This window comes from Oncorhynchus kisutch, linkage group LG15 (genome assembly GCF_002021735.2).
Source record: "Oncorhynchus kisutch isolate 150728-3 linkage group LG15, Okis_V2, whole genome shotgun sequence".
Taxonomy (NCBI): domain Eukaryota; kingdom Metazoa; phylum Chordata; class Actinopteri; order Salmoniformes; family Salmonidae; genus Oncorhynchus; species Oncorhynchus kisutch.
The window spans coordinates 27,993,595-28,010,138 of record NC_034188.2 but is presented as its reverse complement, the minus strand read 5'-3'; the positions used below and the strand labels follow the sequence as shown (position 1 = coordinate 28,010,138).

Genomic DNA, 16,544 nt, shown 5'->3' with positions numbered 1-16,544 from the left:
GTTGTTTTTCTCAATGTCTTTGGATGAAGTTGAACTTTTCTTCTCTTTCTCATTTGCATGTTCAATTAAATAATAGCTGGTTCAAGTTGGAAAAATGCCGTACTCTTTTGCTCGCTGTCAAGATAAACATATAGGCGCTGCACATGGTTCTGAAATCTGTCACCGTCTTAGCTACCTGCTTTGGCCTGTTGTTTCACGTAATGCACTGGATACTCTTTTTTCCCCTGACTATGTTTTGTAGCATTTCATATGAAACATCACATACATGCTGCTCAGAAGTGATGGTCGTCATGCTTCTATTGACTATTGAATTATATATGTATTTCTTCTTTGAACTCCTAGCAGTAAAATCATATTATTTTATAATTTACTCTTTCCTTGAAAACAGCCCCCCACTCGAGAGTTGTTACATTGGATTTGTTTTGACCAGTGCGTTTGGCCTCCTGGCTTGATTGAGCTAGTGTTGCTGTCCATGGTTCTGAAAAGGCTCTACACTTCAGTGCTTAATCTTCGCGCCAAGCGTTCAAGGTGTAAATTACTTCCTGCTACACGGTACAATAGTGTTGCGCTTCACGAATGTGTTGATGTGTCAAATCCCAACAAAGTTGTACATATATTAGCTATTGTGAGTAAATAGGCACGAAAGGTTACAACGCATGGGAAAAATACATATACGTCGTGTTTCAGATTGATGATAGACTGCACAATTGCCATTGACATTATAAGCGCCTATAGATGCATACTGTAACTTTATCCATTTCAACCCTGTCAAAAGGTTTGTTCAGCATGGGTGAACGCTTATCAAGTGCTGTCTATGTTGCTGAAACCGTTCTCGCTCTCTGCTGATGAACTTTAATTTTAGATTGATAGGCCAGCACGTTGCTGTGTGTGATCAATGTCTCGTGTTTGTTTTATTCATGGATTCTTATAGATTCTGCTATTGTTATCCGAAGATGACACTAGATGACACGTTTTTCATTACATGAGGTTGATTTACTTTTCTTATGTTTTCCATTTTTTCCCATTTAACAGAACAGTTTGACTTTTACATACATAGGCCTTTCTGTGAGTGAATGATCAACACGATGTTGTCTACTTCAGGTTATCTCAGTATTGTTAAAACAAAACAAAAAAAACTGTAAAAATATACATTGTAATGTAAAGAATAAAATATGTATAAAATTAACACACGGTGTCACTATGGACCACAAATGGGAGAGATGTTATCGAGATACTGTAACTCCTCCTCCCTGAATGAAAAAGAGTCGAGCGCCACCAGTCTCGAGCGAATTGTGAAGCGATGAACTCGAATGGTGGTGAGACCGAGAGGGCTGGGCTGTACAGGATCTCTGACATATAACGGAATATTCGAGAGTTTTAATGGAAACTTGACCATTACTTGGATTCAGTTGTTTTGCTCAAGCAGCGATGGGTTGTCGAAGACAAAGAGAACGTGTTTGGATTCAGTGCGTCGCGTTGCTTTGTTTATTTGACTGGTCTGCAGCGCAGATCTCTTACTCCGTTTCAGAGGAGGTGGACAAAGGCACTTTTGTGGGGAATCTCGCTAAGGATTTAAACCTTAATGTTCAGGAACTGGAGTCGAGGGGTCTAAGGATTGCATTCGGTCAGAGTAAGAGATTTGTCGAGGCTAATTTAAAAACAGGACTTCTGTACGTTAACGAGAGGATAGACAGAGAGGAGCTTTGTCCGAATACGGCAAAGTGCTCCTTAAATATAGAAGCCATATTGAGCCATCCTATGCTTATTCACCGTATTGAAATACACATATTAGACATCAATGATAATGCACCTACATTTCTAGAAAGCTTTCATATAGTTAACATATCAGAGTCTTCCTCCTCTGGAGAGAGATATCCTTTACCGATTGCGAATGACGCAGATACAGGCAGTAACTCGGTAAACAGCTACAAGCTGAGCCCGAATGAACACTTCTCCCTGGATGTACAGAGCGGTGGAGAGCAGAGTGTGTCTGCTGAGTTAGTGCTGCAGAAAGCTTTAGACCGAGAGAAACAGCCCGTTATCCAGCTCACACTGACCGCTATAGATGGAGGAAAACCTCCAAGATCCGGGACTTCACAGATCATTGTTAACTTAATTGATGTCAATGATAACTCGCCAACATTTGCTAAACCACTTTACAAGGTCCGTGTTAATGAAAATGTATCTTTGGGGACAACAATATTGAAGCTAGAGGCTACGGATTTAGATGAAGGTGCACATGCTGACATTGCTTATAGCTTCATGAAACGTGGAAATGTAAATTCTGCAGATGATTTTTCAATAGATTCACAAAGTGGTGAAATTACTGTTAAACGGAAATTGGATCATGAAGAAAATGCTGCATATGAAATTAGAGTTCAGGCGAGGGACCAAGGCTCCTCGCCTCGCAGTGGTTATTCTAAAGTGTTAGTAGAAGTTATTGATGTCAATGACAATGCTCCTGAAATCGCAGTAACATCACTTATGAGCCCAGTAAAGGAAGATGCTGAGATAGGGACCGTGGTCGCCTTGGTAACAGTAACTGATAAAGACGGAGGTAATAACGGACTTACACATTTTAAAGTTGTGGGGTCTGTCCCCTTTAAACTAAAGTCAAACTATAAAAACTATTATTCGTTAGTGGTCGACGGGCCTCTTGACAGAGAAAGCGCTTCTCAGTATAATGTCACCATCACAGCTACGGATGAAGGGACCCCGCCTCTCTCCAGCACCAGCGTTATTACTGTACACGTTTCTGATGTAAATGACAACGCTCCTCGATTCTCAGAACCCGTGATTAATGTTTATGTGAAAGAGAACAGTCCGGTAGGAGACGTCATTTTTACGATTTCAGCTATTGATCGAGATTCCGAAAAAAACTCAAAGATTACATATACATTATTAGATAAAAGGGTTTCAATATCATCATCTGTAAATATAAACTCGGATACTGGAGATATAATCAGTCTGCAGTCTTTTAACTATGAGGAGATCAAAACTTTCCAGTTTAAAGTTCAGGCCACAGACTCTGGTGTTCCTCCACTCAGCAGCAACGTGACTGTGAACGTTTTTATCCTGGATGAGAATGACAACAGTCCTGGTATTCTCGCGCCCTATTCTGAGCACGGCTCCGTTAACACTGAGAACGTTCCCTATTCTGCTGAAGCGGGCTACTTTGTGGCCAAGATCAGGGCTGTAGACGCCGACTCTGGTTACAATGCGCTGCTTTCTTATCACATCTCTGAGCCCAAGGGAACCAACCTCTTCCGAATCGGAACCAGCACCGGGGAACTGAGGACTAAGAGGAGAATGAGTGACAATGACCTGAAAACTCACCCGTTGGTCGTGTTGGTTTCTGATAACGGAGAACCCTCACTGTCAGCGACTGTGTCTATTGATGTAGTGGTGGTTGAAAGTACAGGTGAAATCCAGACTCAATTCAGAAATGTGCCGAGAAAGGAGGAGAACTTCTCTGATTTAAACCTGTATTTGTTGATCGCCATTGCCTCGGTGTCAGTGATATTTTTACTGAGCCTCGTCAGTTTAATAGTTGTAAAATGCCACAGGACAGACGACAGTTTCAGAAGGTACAGCGCCCCAGTGATCACCACACACCCTGACGGAAGCTGGTCTTACTCTAAATCTACTCAGCAGTATGACGTGTGTTTCAGCTCAGACACACTGAAAAGTGACGTAGTGGTTTTCCCCGCTCCGTATCCACCTGCAGATGCAGAACTGATCAGTATTAACGGAAATGACACGTTTAACAGGACTCAGACATTACCCAACAATGAGAAGGTAAGAAGTACAGTTCAGTGAACGAAATGTGTACCCTAATGATTGCATTATATGTCTTCTATAGGTCCTTATGACATTGTTATTTTCTTTTTTTTTTCACTCATTTAATTGATCATTGAAATACTGTACATTTCAAAGTTTTCACCGGTTGTAAAATCGGCTGACTCTTTGCGTGCGGTGAAGAAGATGCAGGCCTTGCTGTTCATGGTTCTGAAATGCACCGCGTACTTTAAATTGTAGGCCTATGAACATTGTAAAGTGTTGGTGTATGTTTAGTACAGACCCTAATCATGTTGGTCAGAACTCACCAAGGTCATAATTTGGTCATCTTGTGGTCACTCACTTTTTGGGCGGAGTTCACTGTGTTTGGTCTCCACTTCCACAGAAATGTTTGATTGTTTTATATATCCACACGGTATCGCTATCCTCTCACGCAGTATAAATCCTCGCTCGCGGTGCGAGGCTCCGCCCCACACAGGAGCATTGGTCGTTGTTGGGGGAAAAAGGCTTTGTTCGGGTGAGCACCAGAACATCGTGGCTCTCGCCTGGTTCTGTTTTGGTTTTACGCATCTATGCGGGTGATAGCCTCTGTTCTTCACATAATGATTCGTTAACGGAATACCGACACAATGACTCACAAATGGGTTATGTTTCCTTCGCGGATGTACTATCTCCTCCCGTTATGTCATCTTTGGAGTATCGCTTCAGCACAGATCGTCTATTCCATATCGGAGGAATCTAACCAGGGCACTGTTGTTGGACATTTGGCGAAGGATTTGCATCTAGACGTGCAGCAACTTGAATATCGTGGGTTTCAGATATCCGGACCCAATCAGAGGTATTTTGATGTAAATAAAAAAAATGGAATTCTGTCCGTGAGAAGGAGAATAGACAGAGACGACCTCTGTGCTCGGAGCACGAAGTGTTCGTTAGAACTGGAAGCCATTGTGAATTTGCCATTGAATCTATACAGATTTGAAGTGAATGTTTTGGATATAAATGACAACTCACCCTCGTTTAGGTCCTCTAAAACATATTTGAATGTATCTGAATCTGCATTTCCAGGGGAGAGATTTCCTTTGGAAAGCGCCTATGACACGGATGTAGGGGCTAACTCAGTAAACAGCTACAAGCTGAGCCCGAATGAACACTTCTCCCTGGATGTACAGAGCGGTGGAGAGCAGAGTGTGTCTGCTGAGTTAGTGCTGCAGAAAGCTTTAGACCGAGAAAAACAGCCCGTTATCCAGCTCACACTGACCGCTATAGATGGAGGAAAACCCCCTAGATCAGGGACATCGCTTATCATTGTAAATGTGAAAGACGTTAACGATAATATACCCGTTTTTAAAAAGCCACTTTATAAAGCTCGTATTCCTGAGAATACGCCTATTGGTGCATCCGTCATCACGGTTCAAGCGAGTGACGCAGATGAAGATCTGAATGGGGAAATTGTTTATATTTTCATTAACCAAAACAGTGACAATAACATTGCCGCATTTGCCATTAATGCAGCTACCGGTGAAATAACGGTTAAAAGCGAGTTGGATCACGAAAAAAACAATGCTGTTGAAATACGTGTCCAAGCTCAAGACAGGGGACACAATCCTAGAGCATCTCACTGTAAAGTCCTGGTTGAAATAACTGACGTGAATGACAATACACCAGAGATATTTATCACTTCTTTAGTTAACGTAGTGAAAGAGGATGCGTCATTAGGGACAACGGTTGGTCTGATAACTGCGAAAGACAATGACGCAGGCACAAATGGCGCTATACAGGTAAAAATACTAGGCTCTGTGCCATTCACGATAAATAACTCATACAATAATCATTATTCCTTAGTGGTTGATGGACCTCTTGACAGAGAGAGCGCTTCTCAGTATAATGTCACCATCACAGCTACGGATGAAGGGACCCCGCCTCTCTCCAGCACCAGCGTTATTACAGTACACGTTTCTGATGTAAATGACAACGCTCCTCGTTTCTCAGAACCCGTGGTGAATGTTTATGTGAAAGAGAACAGTCCGGTAGGAGACGTCATTTACACGATGTCTGCTTTTGACCCAGATTCAGATGAAAATGCAAAGATGACGTATTCGTTATTAGATAGAAGTGTTTCAATATCATCATCTGTAAATATAAACTCGGATACTGGAGATATAATCAGTCTGCAGTCTTTTAACTATGAGGAGATCAAAACTTTCCAGTTTAAAGTTCAGGCCACAGACTCTGGTGTTCCTCCACTCAGCAGCAACGTGACTGTGGACGTTTTTATCCTGGATGAGAATGACAACAGTCCTGGGATTCTCGCGCCCTATTCTGAGCTCGGCTCCGTTAACACTGAGAACGTTCCCTATTCTGCTGAAGCGGGCTACTTTGTGGCCAAGATCAGGGCTGTAGACGCCGACTCTGGCTACAATGCGCTGCTTTCTTATCACATCTCTGAGCCCAAGGGAACCAACCTCTTCCGAATCGGAACCAGCACCGGGGAACTAAGGACTAAGAGGAGAATGAGTGACAATGACCTGAATACTCACCCGTTGGTCGTGTTGGTTTCTGATAACGGAGAACCCTCACTGTCAGCGACTGTATCTATTGATGTAGTGGTGATTGAAAGTACAGGTGAAATCCAGACTCAATTCAGAAATGTGCCGAGAAAGGAGGAAAACTTCTCTGATTTAAACCTTTATTTGTTGATCGCCATTGCCTCAGTGTCAGTGATATTTTTACTGAGCCTCATCAGTTTAATAGCTGTAAAATGCCACAGGACAGACGACAGTTTCAGAAGGTACAGCGCCCCAGTGATCACCACACACCCTGACGGAAGCTGGTCTTACTCTAAGTCTACTCAGCAGTATGACGTGTGTTTCAGCTCAGACACACTGAAGAGTGACGTAGTGGTTTTCCCCGCTCCGTATCCACCTGCAGATGCAGAACTGATCAGTATTAATGGAAATGACACGTTTAACAGAACACAAACGCTTCCTAATAAAGATAAGGTAAGATCTATATACATAAACGAGCCTATTTTCTATTACATTGAAACTGTATTGCTCATTTTAACGTGATGCAGTCAAGATTATGGTTTTTGAAATGCCTATTTTCCCGGAAATCAGCCCACCCCTCGAGAGTTGTCACATTGGCTTTATTTTGCACTGTCCGTATGGCCTCCTAGGTAAATAGATCCAGTGTTGCTTTCCAAGGTGCTGAAGGCGCGCTAACCTTTCCGAACTAAATATTCGCGCTAAGTGTTTATTCCTCTGTGAGGTATGAATGGCTCTTCATGACGCTAGTGGAAACTAGTTGCAAGCTACTTTTGTATTGATTCTATTGCAATGAATATATATATATATATACACACATATTGTTTACATATATATATATAAAGTAAGGATTGTTGCAATATATATATATATATTTCCACGGATAGAGTTGTAGACTGATTGGAAAGGGCAAATTGTGAACTTTGTAATGAAAGCAGAATCAGAATGTCAGCTGTTTGTTTTCTTTGATGGATTATTGGTTGTCATCATTGTGAAGGAACCAATACTTTCACAGGATGTAGGTTTATTGTTTTTTTGTAATTACATCATGTCAATGCCTATCCCCATGTACGGAATGCTACTACTCATTACCTTCTTCTGAGTCCATCACTCCCTCTCTGAACATTGAAAATATGCTCCTCTGTCAGTCAGTAAGGCAATCCCTTGCATTCACAAGGTCGACTGATAGATCATGATTGCATGTTGTTGAATCTTTCACAAACACCACCCAGGTTAACTGATATAGCAATTGAAACAAACAGACCATCATTTCTATGGTGGAGTATGTGTTTCTGTGTACGAGTGAGCTGGCCTGGCACAGTCAGGGGTCTGTCTATCTCTCTGAGTCCCCAGGAGGTATGTGGATGACAGAAGAAGCCTGTCTCTCTGCCCTTATTTATGCTGTTCCCACGCCTTGCAAGATGTCTGCTGTAACAATCCTTACTTTCACTTTTGAGTGCATGAGTAATCATTCGCTTTCATTCTCTAACCTTTAATTTTTTTATATATATATATATATCTCCCTCTTTCTCTCCCCTTCTTCCTACGTTTCCCTGACTCACTGTGCCTTTCTCTCAATCTCATGGTCTCTGTTTTTCTCTTGGGTTCCCAACTTTTAACATCAATTTCTCTCTATCCCTCTGCCCTTACCCTGTCTCTCTATCACTCTCCCTTGAAAAGATGGTGCCGAAGAACATGGCTGACTTTTTACATTCTCGCAACCAGATGTGCTATTTTGTTAGTTTTTTTGCGTTTTGTGTAACATATTTTAAAAGTTATTTTGTACATAATCTTGTTGCTACCGTCTCTTATGACCAAAAATAACTTCTGGACATCAAAACAGCGATTACTCACCGTGGACTGGAAAAAAACCGTTTTCCTTTAACGAGTCCGACGAAAAGGATATACTGCATTCAGTGGAACAGGCCCAGATCCCCGTAATTTGCTTGAAGAAAAGACGCAGGAAAAGGAGCCGCAGACCGGAATGCCTCCTGAGAATCCGTAGGCGAGCGAGTAAACTCCCAGTGCTGTTCGCTCTTCTTTCTAATGTGTAATCATTGGAAAATAAAATGGATGACCTACGATTAAGATTATCCTTCCAACAGGACATTAAAAACGGTAATATCTTAAGTTTCACTGAGACGTGGCTAAACGATGACACGTATAATATAGAGCTGGCGGAATTTTCAGTGCACCGGCAGAACAGAGAAGCTACGTCTTACAAGGTGTGGGTGTGTGTCTAATATACAGCTGGTGCGCGATGTCTAATATTAAAGAAGTCTCGAGGTATTGCTCGCCTGAGGTAGAGTACCGTATGATAAGCTGTAGACCACACTATCTACCAAGAGAGTTGGCATTTACAGTGGGGAGAACAAGTATTTGATACACTGCCGATTTTGCAGGTTTTCCTACTTACAAAGCATGTAGATGTCTGTAATTTTTATCATAGGTACACTTCAACTGTGAGAGACGGAATCTAAAACAAAAATTCAGAAAATCACATTGTATGATTTTTAAGTAATTAATTAGCATTTTATTGCATGACATTAGTATTTGATACATCAGAAAAGCAGGACTTAATATTTGGTACAGAAACCTTTGTTTGCAATTACAGAGATCATACGTTTCCTGTAGTTCTTGACCAGGTTTGCACACACTGCAGCAGGGATTTTGGCCCACTCCTCCATACAGACCATCTACAGATCCTTCAGGTTTTGGGGCTGTCGCTGGGCAATACGGACTTTCAGCTCCCTCCAAAGATTTTCTATTGGGTTCAGGTCTGGAGACTGGCTAGGCCACTCCAGGACCTTGAGATGCTTCTTACAGAGCCACTCCTTAGTTGCCCTGGCTGTGTGTTTCGGGTCGTTGTCATGCTGGAAGACCCAGCCACGACCCATCTTCAATGCTCTTACTGAGGGAAGGAGGTTGTTGGCCAAGATCTTGCGATACATGGCCCCATCCATCCTCCCCTCAATGCGGTGCAGTCGTCTTGTCCCCTTTGCAGAAAAGCATCACCAAAGAATGATGTTTCCACCTCCATGCTTCACGGTTGGGATGGTGTTCTTGGGGTTGTACTCATCCTTCTTCTTCATCCAAACACGGCGAGTGGAGTTTAGACCAAAAAGCTCAATTTTTTTTGTCTCATCAGACCACATGACCTTCTCCCATTCCTCCTCTGGATCATCCAGATGGTCATTGGCAAACTTCAGACGGGCCTGGACATGCGCTGGCTTGAGCAGGGGGACCTTGCGTGCGCTGCAGGATTTTAATCCATGAAGGCGTAGTGTGTTACTAATGGTTTTCTTTGAGACTGTGGTCCCAGCTCTGTTCATGTCATTGACCAGGTCCTGCCGTGTAGTTCTGGGCTGATCCCTCACCTTCCTCATGATCATTGATGCCCCACGAGGTGAGATCTTGCATGGAGCCCGAGACCGTGGGTGATTGACCGTCATCTTGAACTTCTTCCATTTTCTAATAATTGCGCCAACAGTTGTTGCCTTCTCACCAAGCTGCTTGCCTATTGTCCTGTAGCCCATCCCAGCCTTGTGCAGGTCTACAATTATATCCCTGATGTCCTTACACAGCTCTCTGGTCTTGGCCATTGTGGAGAGGATAGATTCTGTTTGATTGAGTGTGTGGACAGGTGTCTTTTATACAGGTACTGAATTCAAACAGGTGCAGTTAATACAGGTAATGAGTGGAGAACAGGAGGGCTTCTTAAATAAAAACTAATATGTCTGTGAGAGCCGGAATTCTTACTGGTTGGTAGGTGATCAAATACTTATGCCATGCAATAAAATGCAAATTAATTACTTAAAAATCATCCAATGTGATTTTCTGGATTTTTGTTTTAGATTCCGTCTCAATTGTGTGATAACGCTCTCGGTAGCCGATGTGAACAAAACCTTTAAACAGGTCAACATTCACAAAGCCGCTGGGCCAGATAGATTACCAGGATGTGTACTTAAAGCATGCGCGGATCAACTGTCAAGTGTCCTTACTGACATTTCAATCTTTCCCTGACCATGTCTGTAATACTTACATGTTTCAAGCAGACAAACATAGTCCCTGTGCTCAAGGAAGCAAAAGTAACCTGCCTAAATGATTACTGCCCGTAGCACTCATGTGGCTCTCATGGCTCACATCAACAGCATCCTCCCGGACACCCTTGACCCACTCCAATTCGCATACCGTCCCAACAGATCCACAGATGACACAATCTCAATCGCACTCCACACTGCCGTTTCCCACCTGGACAAAAGGAACACCTATGTGAGAATGCTGTTCATTGACTACAGCTCAGCGTTCAACACCATAGTGCCCACAAAGTTCACCTCTAACCTAAGAATTCTGGGACTAAACACCTCCCTCTGCAACTGGATCCTGGGCATCCTGATGGGCCGCACCCTGGTTGTAAGAGTAAGCAACAACACGTTTGCCACGCTGATACTTAACATTGGGGCCTTCAGGGGTGTGTACTTAGTCCCTTCCTGTACTCCCTGTTCACCCACAACTGTGTGGGCAAACATGACTCAAACATCATCATTAAGTTTGCTGATGACACAACAGTGCTAGGTTTGATTACCGACAACGATGAAACGACCTGGTAGGGAGGAGGTCAGAGAACTGGCAGTGTGGTGCCAGGACAATCACCTCTCCCTCAATGTGAGCAAGACAAAGGAGCTGATCGTGGACTACAGGAAAATGCGAGCCGAACAGGCCCCCATTAACACCGACAGGGCTGTAGTGGAGCGGGTTGAGAGTTTCAAGTTCCTTGGTGTCCACATCACCAACAAACTAGCATGGTCCAAACATACCAAGACAGTCGTGAAGAGGGCACAACAAAACATTTTCCCCCTCAGGAGATTGAAAAGATTTGGCATGGATCCCCAGATCCTCAAAAGTTTCTACAGCTACACCATCGAGAGCATCCTGGCCGGTTGCGTCACCGCCTGGTATGGCAACTGCTCGGTATCTGACCGTGTAAGGAGCCACATTTCCTGCCACCCAAGACCTATATAATAGGCAGTGTCAGAGGAAATCCCATACAATTGTCAGAGACTCCAGTCACCCAGTATAGACTGTTTTCTCTGCTATCGCACGGCAAGCGGTACCGGAGAGCCAAGTCTAGGACCAAAAGGCTCCTCAACAGCTTCTACCCCCAAGCCATAATACTGCTGAACAATTAATAAAATGGCCACCAGACTATTTACACTAAACCCCCCCTCCCTTTTGTACACCGCTGCTTCTCCTTGTTTATTATCTATACGTAGTCACTTCACCCCTACCTACATGTACAAATGACCTCAACTAACCTGTATCCTCACACACTGACTCGGTACTGGTGCCTCCTGTATATAGTCTCGTTATTGTCATTCTTGTTGTGTTACTTTTTATTAGATTTTTTTTACTTTAGTCTATTTGTTAAATCTTTTCTTATCTCTTCTTGAACTGCACTGTTGGTTAAGGGCTTGCATTTCATGGTAAGGTCTACACTTGTTGTATTCGGCGCATGTGACAAATTAAGGTTGATTTGATTTGTATTTCGGTCTATGTTACCTTGTCTCATTCCTATTTTTAATTTCCTCCATTCTCACTGTTTCTCTATCTTTCCCCTCCTCCTTTCTGTCAGTCCATCTGTGTCCATCTCTCTTTCTTTCTCTGTCTATCTTTCTGTCAGTCCATCTGTGTCCATCTCTCTTTCTTTCTCTGTCTATCTTTCTGTCAGTCCATCTGTGTCCATCTCTCTTTCTTTCTCTGTCTATCTTTCTGTCAGTCCATCTGTGTCCATCTCTCTTTCTTTCTCTGTCTATCTTTCTGTCAGTCCATCTGTATCCATCTCTCTTTCTTTCTCTGTCTATCTTTCTGTCAGTCCATCTGTATCCATCTCTCTTTCTTTCTCTGTCTATCTTTCTGTCAGTCCATCTGTATCTATCTCTCTTTCTTTCTCTGTCTATCTTTCTGTCAGTCCATCTGTATCCATCTCTCTTTCTTTCTCTGTCTATCTTTCTGTCAGTCCATCTGTATCCATCTCTCTTTCTTTCTCTGTCTATATTTCTGTCAGTCCATCTGTATCCATCTCTCTTTCTTTCTCTGTCTATCTTTCTGTCAGTCCATCTGTATCCATCTCTCTTTCTTTCTCTGTCTATCGTTCTGAAAGTCCATCTGTATCCATCTCTCTTTCTTTCTCTGTCTATCTTTCTGTCAGTCCATCTGTATCCACCTCTCTTTCTTTCTCTGTCTATCTTTCTGTCAGTCCATCTGTATCCATCTCTCTTTCTTTCTCTGTCTATCTTTCTGTCAGTCCATCTGTATCCATCTCTCTTTCTTTCTCTGTCTATCTTTCTGTCAGTCCATCTCTGTGTATCTTTTTTTACGTATCATGTTGCTTTCCATCAGTCTCACAGTATTTCCCTCAATTTCAATGTACAGTACATCTATCTCTCCCCATCCCCTCCTTCCCTCTCCCCTCCCTCTTTCAGTCCATCGGCCTTGTATTCTCAGTGTGTGTGTGAATGTGTTTGTATCTGTGTGTGTGTGTGTGTGTGTATCTGTATCTGTGGGAGTGTATGTGTATCTGGATGTGTGGGAGTGTGTGTGTATCTGGATGTGTGGAAGTGTGTGTGTGTTGTGGGAGTGTGTGTGCATTTGTGTGAGTTTATCTGTATCTGTGGTAGTATGTGTGTGTATTGTGGGAGTGTGTGTGTGTGTATTGTGGGAGAGTGTATGTGTGTATTGTGGGAGTGTGTATGTATCTGTATCTGTGGGAGTGTGTGTGTGTATTGTGGGAGTGTGCGTGTGTGCATGTGTGTGTGTATCTGTATCTGTGGGAGTTTGTGTGTATATTGTGGGAGTGTGTGTGTATCTGTATCTGTGGAAGTGTGTGTGTGCATTGTGGGAGTGTGTGTGTATCTGTATCTTTGGAAGTGTGTGTGTGTATTGTGGGAGTGTGTGTGTATCTGTATCTGTGGAAGTGTGTGTGTGTGTATTGTGGGAGTGTGTGTCTGTATCTGTGGAAGTGTGTGTGTGTATTGTGGGAGTGTGTGCGTGTATTGTGGGAGTGTGTGTGTGTTTGTGTATCTGTGGAAGTGTGTGTATCTGTATCTGTGGGACTGTGTGTGTATCTGTGGAAGTGTGTGTGTGTATCTGTGGAAGTGTGTGTGTGTGTCTGTGGAAGTGTGTGTGTGTATCTGTGGGAGTGTTTATCTGTATCTGTGGGAGTGTGTGTCTATCTGTGGAAGTGTGTGTGTATCTGTGGGAGTGTGTGTGTGTATCTGTGGAAGTGTGTGTGTATCTGTGGAAGTGTGTGTGTATCTGTGGGAGTGTGTGTGTGTATCTGTGGAAGTGTGTGTGTATCTGTGGAAGTGTGTGTGGAAGTGTGTGTGTATATGTGGAAGTGTGTGTGTGTATTGTGGGAGTGTGTATCTGTATCTGTGGGAGTGTGTGTGTATCTGTGGAAGTGTGTGTGTATCTGTGGGAGTGTGTGTGTCTGTGGAAGTGTGTGTGTATCTGTGGGAGTGTGTGTGTGTGTTTGTATCTGTGGGATTGTGTGTGTATTGTGGGAGTGTGTGTGTATTGTGGGAGTGTGTGGGTAGCAGCTGAGAGGAGGAATGGTGAAATATCATCCCTCTCCCCAGACATGTGCACTATCTGCCTCAGCACGCTGTAAACAGGATTCTCCCCATTTTCATTAACATACACTAAGTATGTCAGGGCGGCTTGATCCGCTCAGCATGTAAGCTGCTCAGACCCTTTTATTTGACCACAAACTGTGTATATCAACTGCAAACGCTATCTACTTGTGTGGATTTAGCTTTCTTTTTGCCATTTAATGTGGTGCTTGTTTGTAACCAGTGGCATTCAAGTGGTTTTGTTAATATTGTGTGCTCTTAGGCACTGCCTCACATTAAGCGCTATGATGTATCCTGTTTGTTAATACATTATTTCATACTATTTGATAATGCACTGACCTCATTTTAGTGAGTGGTGGGTCAGTATAAACAACTAAGTAAAATACAAGCTCAGAGCCACGGTATGATCTTTTGGTTGGCTCATATTTTAGTCTTCTCCATGTGCTTTGGGGCTCTCTATGATCACACAGGGGTTCTGAATGTTGCAGTGCTGTGCATGTGGAAGTGGGTCAGGGTGTGTTAGGAAGATCACTAGGTGTCTGAGAGTAATAAATAACAGATTCTCTATATTGCCATGCTATCTCTCTCTCTGATACGTTTGGGCCCAGTATGGCTCCAGTATGGCTCCAGTATAGCTCCAGCATGGCTCCAGTATGGCTCCAGCATGGCTCCAGCATGGCTCCAGTATGGTTCCAGTATGGCTCCAGCATGGCTCCAGCATGGCTCCAGTATGGCTCCAGCATGGCTCCAGCATGGCTCCAGCATGAATCCAGCATGGCTCCAGCATGGCTCCATCATGGCTCCAGCATGGCTCCATCATGGCTCCAGCATGGTTCCAGTATGGCTCCAGCATGGCTCCAGTAATAATGCCTGGAGCTGTCTCTTTGCTTTTGAGTGGTTCAGTATGTGCTCTGTATACTGCTGCTCACTGTGTGTGTGTGAGAGAGGGAGAGTGACTAGGGAGAGAGATACAGAACAGGAGGGGGAGGTGCTGGTAATTTTCCGTTCTCTGCTGCAGCAGCAGGGATCTCTCGGAGCCCTGGCGTCTCAGCGAGGTACACCCTGGGCTGGGCGGGGCTGACAGCACCGGCAGGAATCCAGCTGTCAATCACAGCTAAACAGGGGAGGCGGGACAAAGGGCTAGGGGAATGAGGTCGAGGGGCTTATTCATATCCCTCAGATCACGACTACTTCTGTGTGTGGGTGGGTGTGTGTTTGTCAGTGTGTTCTCTGAGTATGTATGAGTGTGTGTGTTCTGCTTCATAGCAATAGATATTATTTGTATTTCAGAGTATTGCAGCATATGTGGTGTGTTTCTTCTTTTGTAATAGCAGCAGTGTATGTAGTCATGTATTTAGCTGTGTGTCAGTTCCTTATTAATACGTGTATTGCAGTGACTGTGTGTTGGCTTAAAGCCTCTTCCTCTGCTCTGCTGGCCCCAGTGTTGCAAAAAGCATTACATTATTGATTATCTAAGGACATTATCCTGGATGAGGTAGCCAGCTAAGTGCTTCACATCTGAACTGGATGGTATTTCTACACAGCAGGGCCATAATTCACCTACTGTAAGTCATTTAGGTTCAGTAACCATCCAGATGGGATCAACTATTGTGACCCAAAAACATGACTTAGAATTGTTCTCCTCACCCCACCCTTACCCCCAGAGATCTGGCTCAGATGTTGATTGCATTGTGGTCAATGTGATTGGGCTAATGATAATTGGGCCCCTCCAGACAGTCGACTCCTTGTCCTGGTTTTGTTTCATGGACGTGTGTTAAAACATCACTTCCTGTTTTCCTCCCTCCTGGGTGTGGGTTTTGGCAAGGGGATGGGAGCTCAGTTGAGGTTGCCATGGAGGTTGCCATGGAGATGATCCTCATTACTGATAGTGCACCAGTCTGTTTCTCAGAGAGAGAGAGAGAGAGCTGCAAATGTGCATCCACCCCCACTAAGCCATCCTCTCATTTATCACATTCAAAGATGGACAAAGAGAGAGTGGAAAGGAAGAAAATCATAGTGAGAGAATCGAGAGAGGAAAGGGGATTGAGAGAGAGGGAGGGAGAGGAAGACAGCAATAAGGTTACAGGTTTGACCAGGGAGTGTGAGATCATGTAAAATATCATGTAAAAGAAGGTCAAGGAGAGGCAGTCAGGATGAGGATGGAGAAAACAATTAAATATGTGTTTCCCAGGTAAGCGGACATACTAAGGGTTGAGAATTGGTCACAGATAAAATGACTGAACACACACTCATTCCCAAGATAGTCTACTAAACAATGTATTAGATGTTGATCTAAAGGGAAATACAGTACACTGACAGTCTGTCTGCGAATGCTATATAAAGCCAGTCAGCATGTCCTTTGACTGGTACTGAGTGGGTTTCAGTAGTATGATGTGTCACTGGCCCACTCAAATTATACACACACACACACACACACACACACACACACACACACACACACACACACACACACACACACACACACACACACACACACACACACACACACACACACACACCCCTTATGGCGTAAGGCTGTTGTGCAGTCATTAGATTAGCTTTGTCATGCTCA

At 43.6% G+C, this 16,544-nt stretch overlaps 1 protein-coding gene across 13 annotated transcripts in view; it reads left to right on the top strand.

Moving 5' to 3' along the window:
- Positions 1-16,544, top strand: part of LOC109878377 (protocadherin alpha-C2-like) — a 203,640-nt gene that overhangs the window by 129,601 nt on the left and 57,495 nt on the right. Inside the window, exon 1 of one of the 13 annotated variants that reach the window (XM_031789991.1) lies at positions 1,295-3,798. The exons of 11 other annotated variants lie outside the window; for them this stretch is intronic. In XM_031789991.1, the coding sequence (XP_031645851.1) occupies positions 1,429-3,798 (2,370 nt within the window). In that variant the 5' untranslated portion in view covers positions 1,295-1,428. Of the gene's footprint in view, positions 1-1,294; positions 3,799-4,221; positions 6,798-16,544 lie in introns of those variants that run through there. One more of the 13 variants, XM_031789994.1, reaches the window with a different exon arrangement.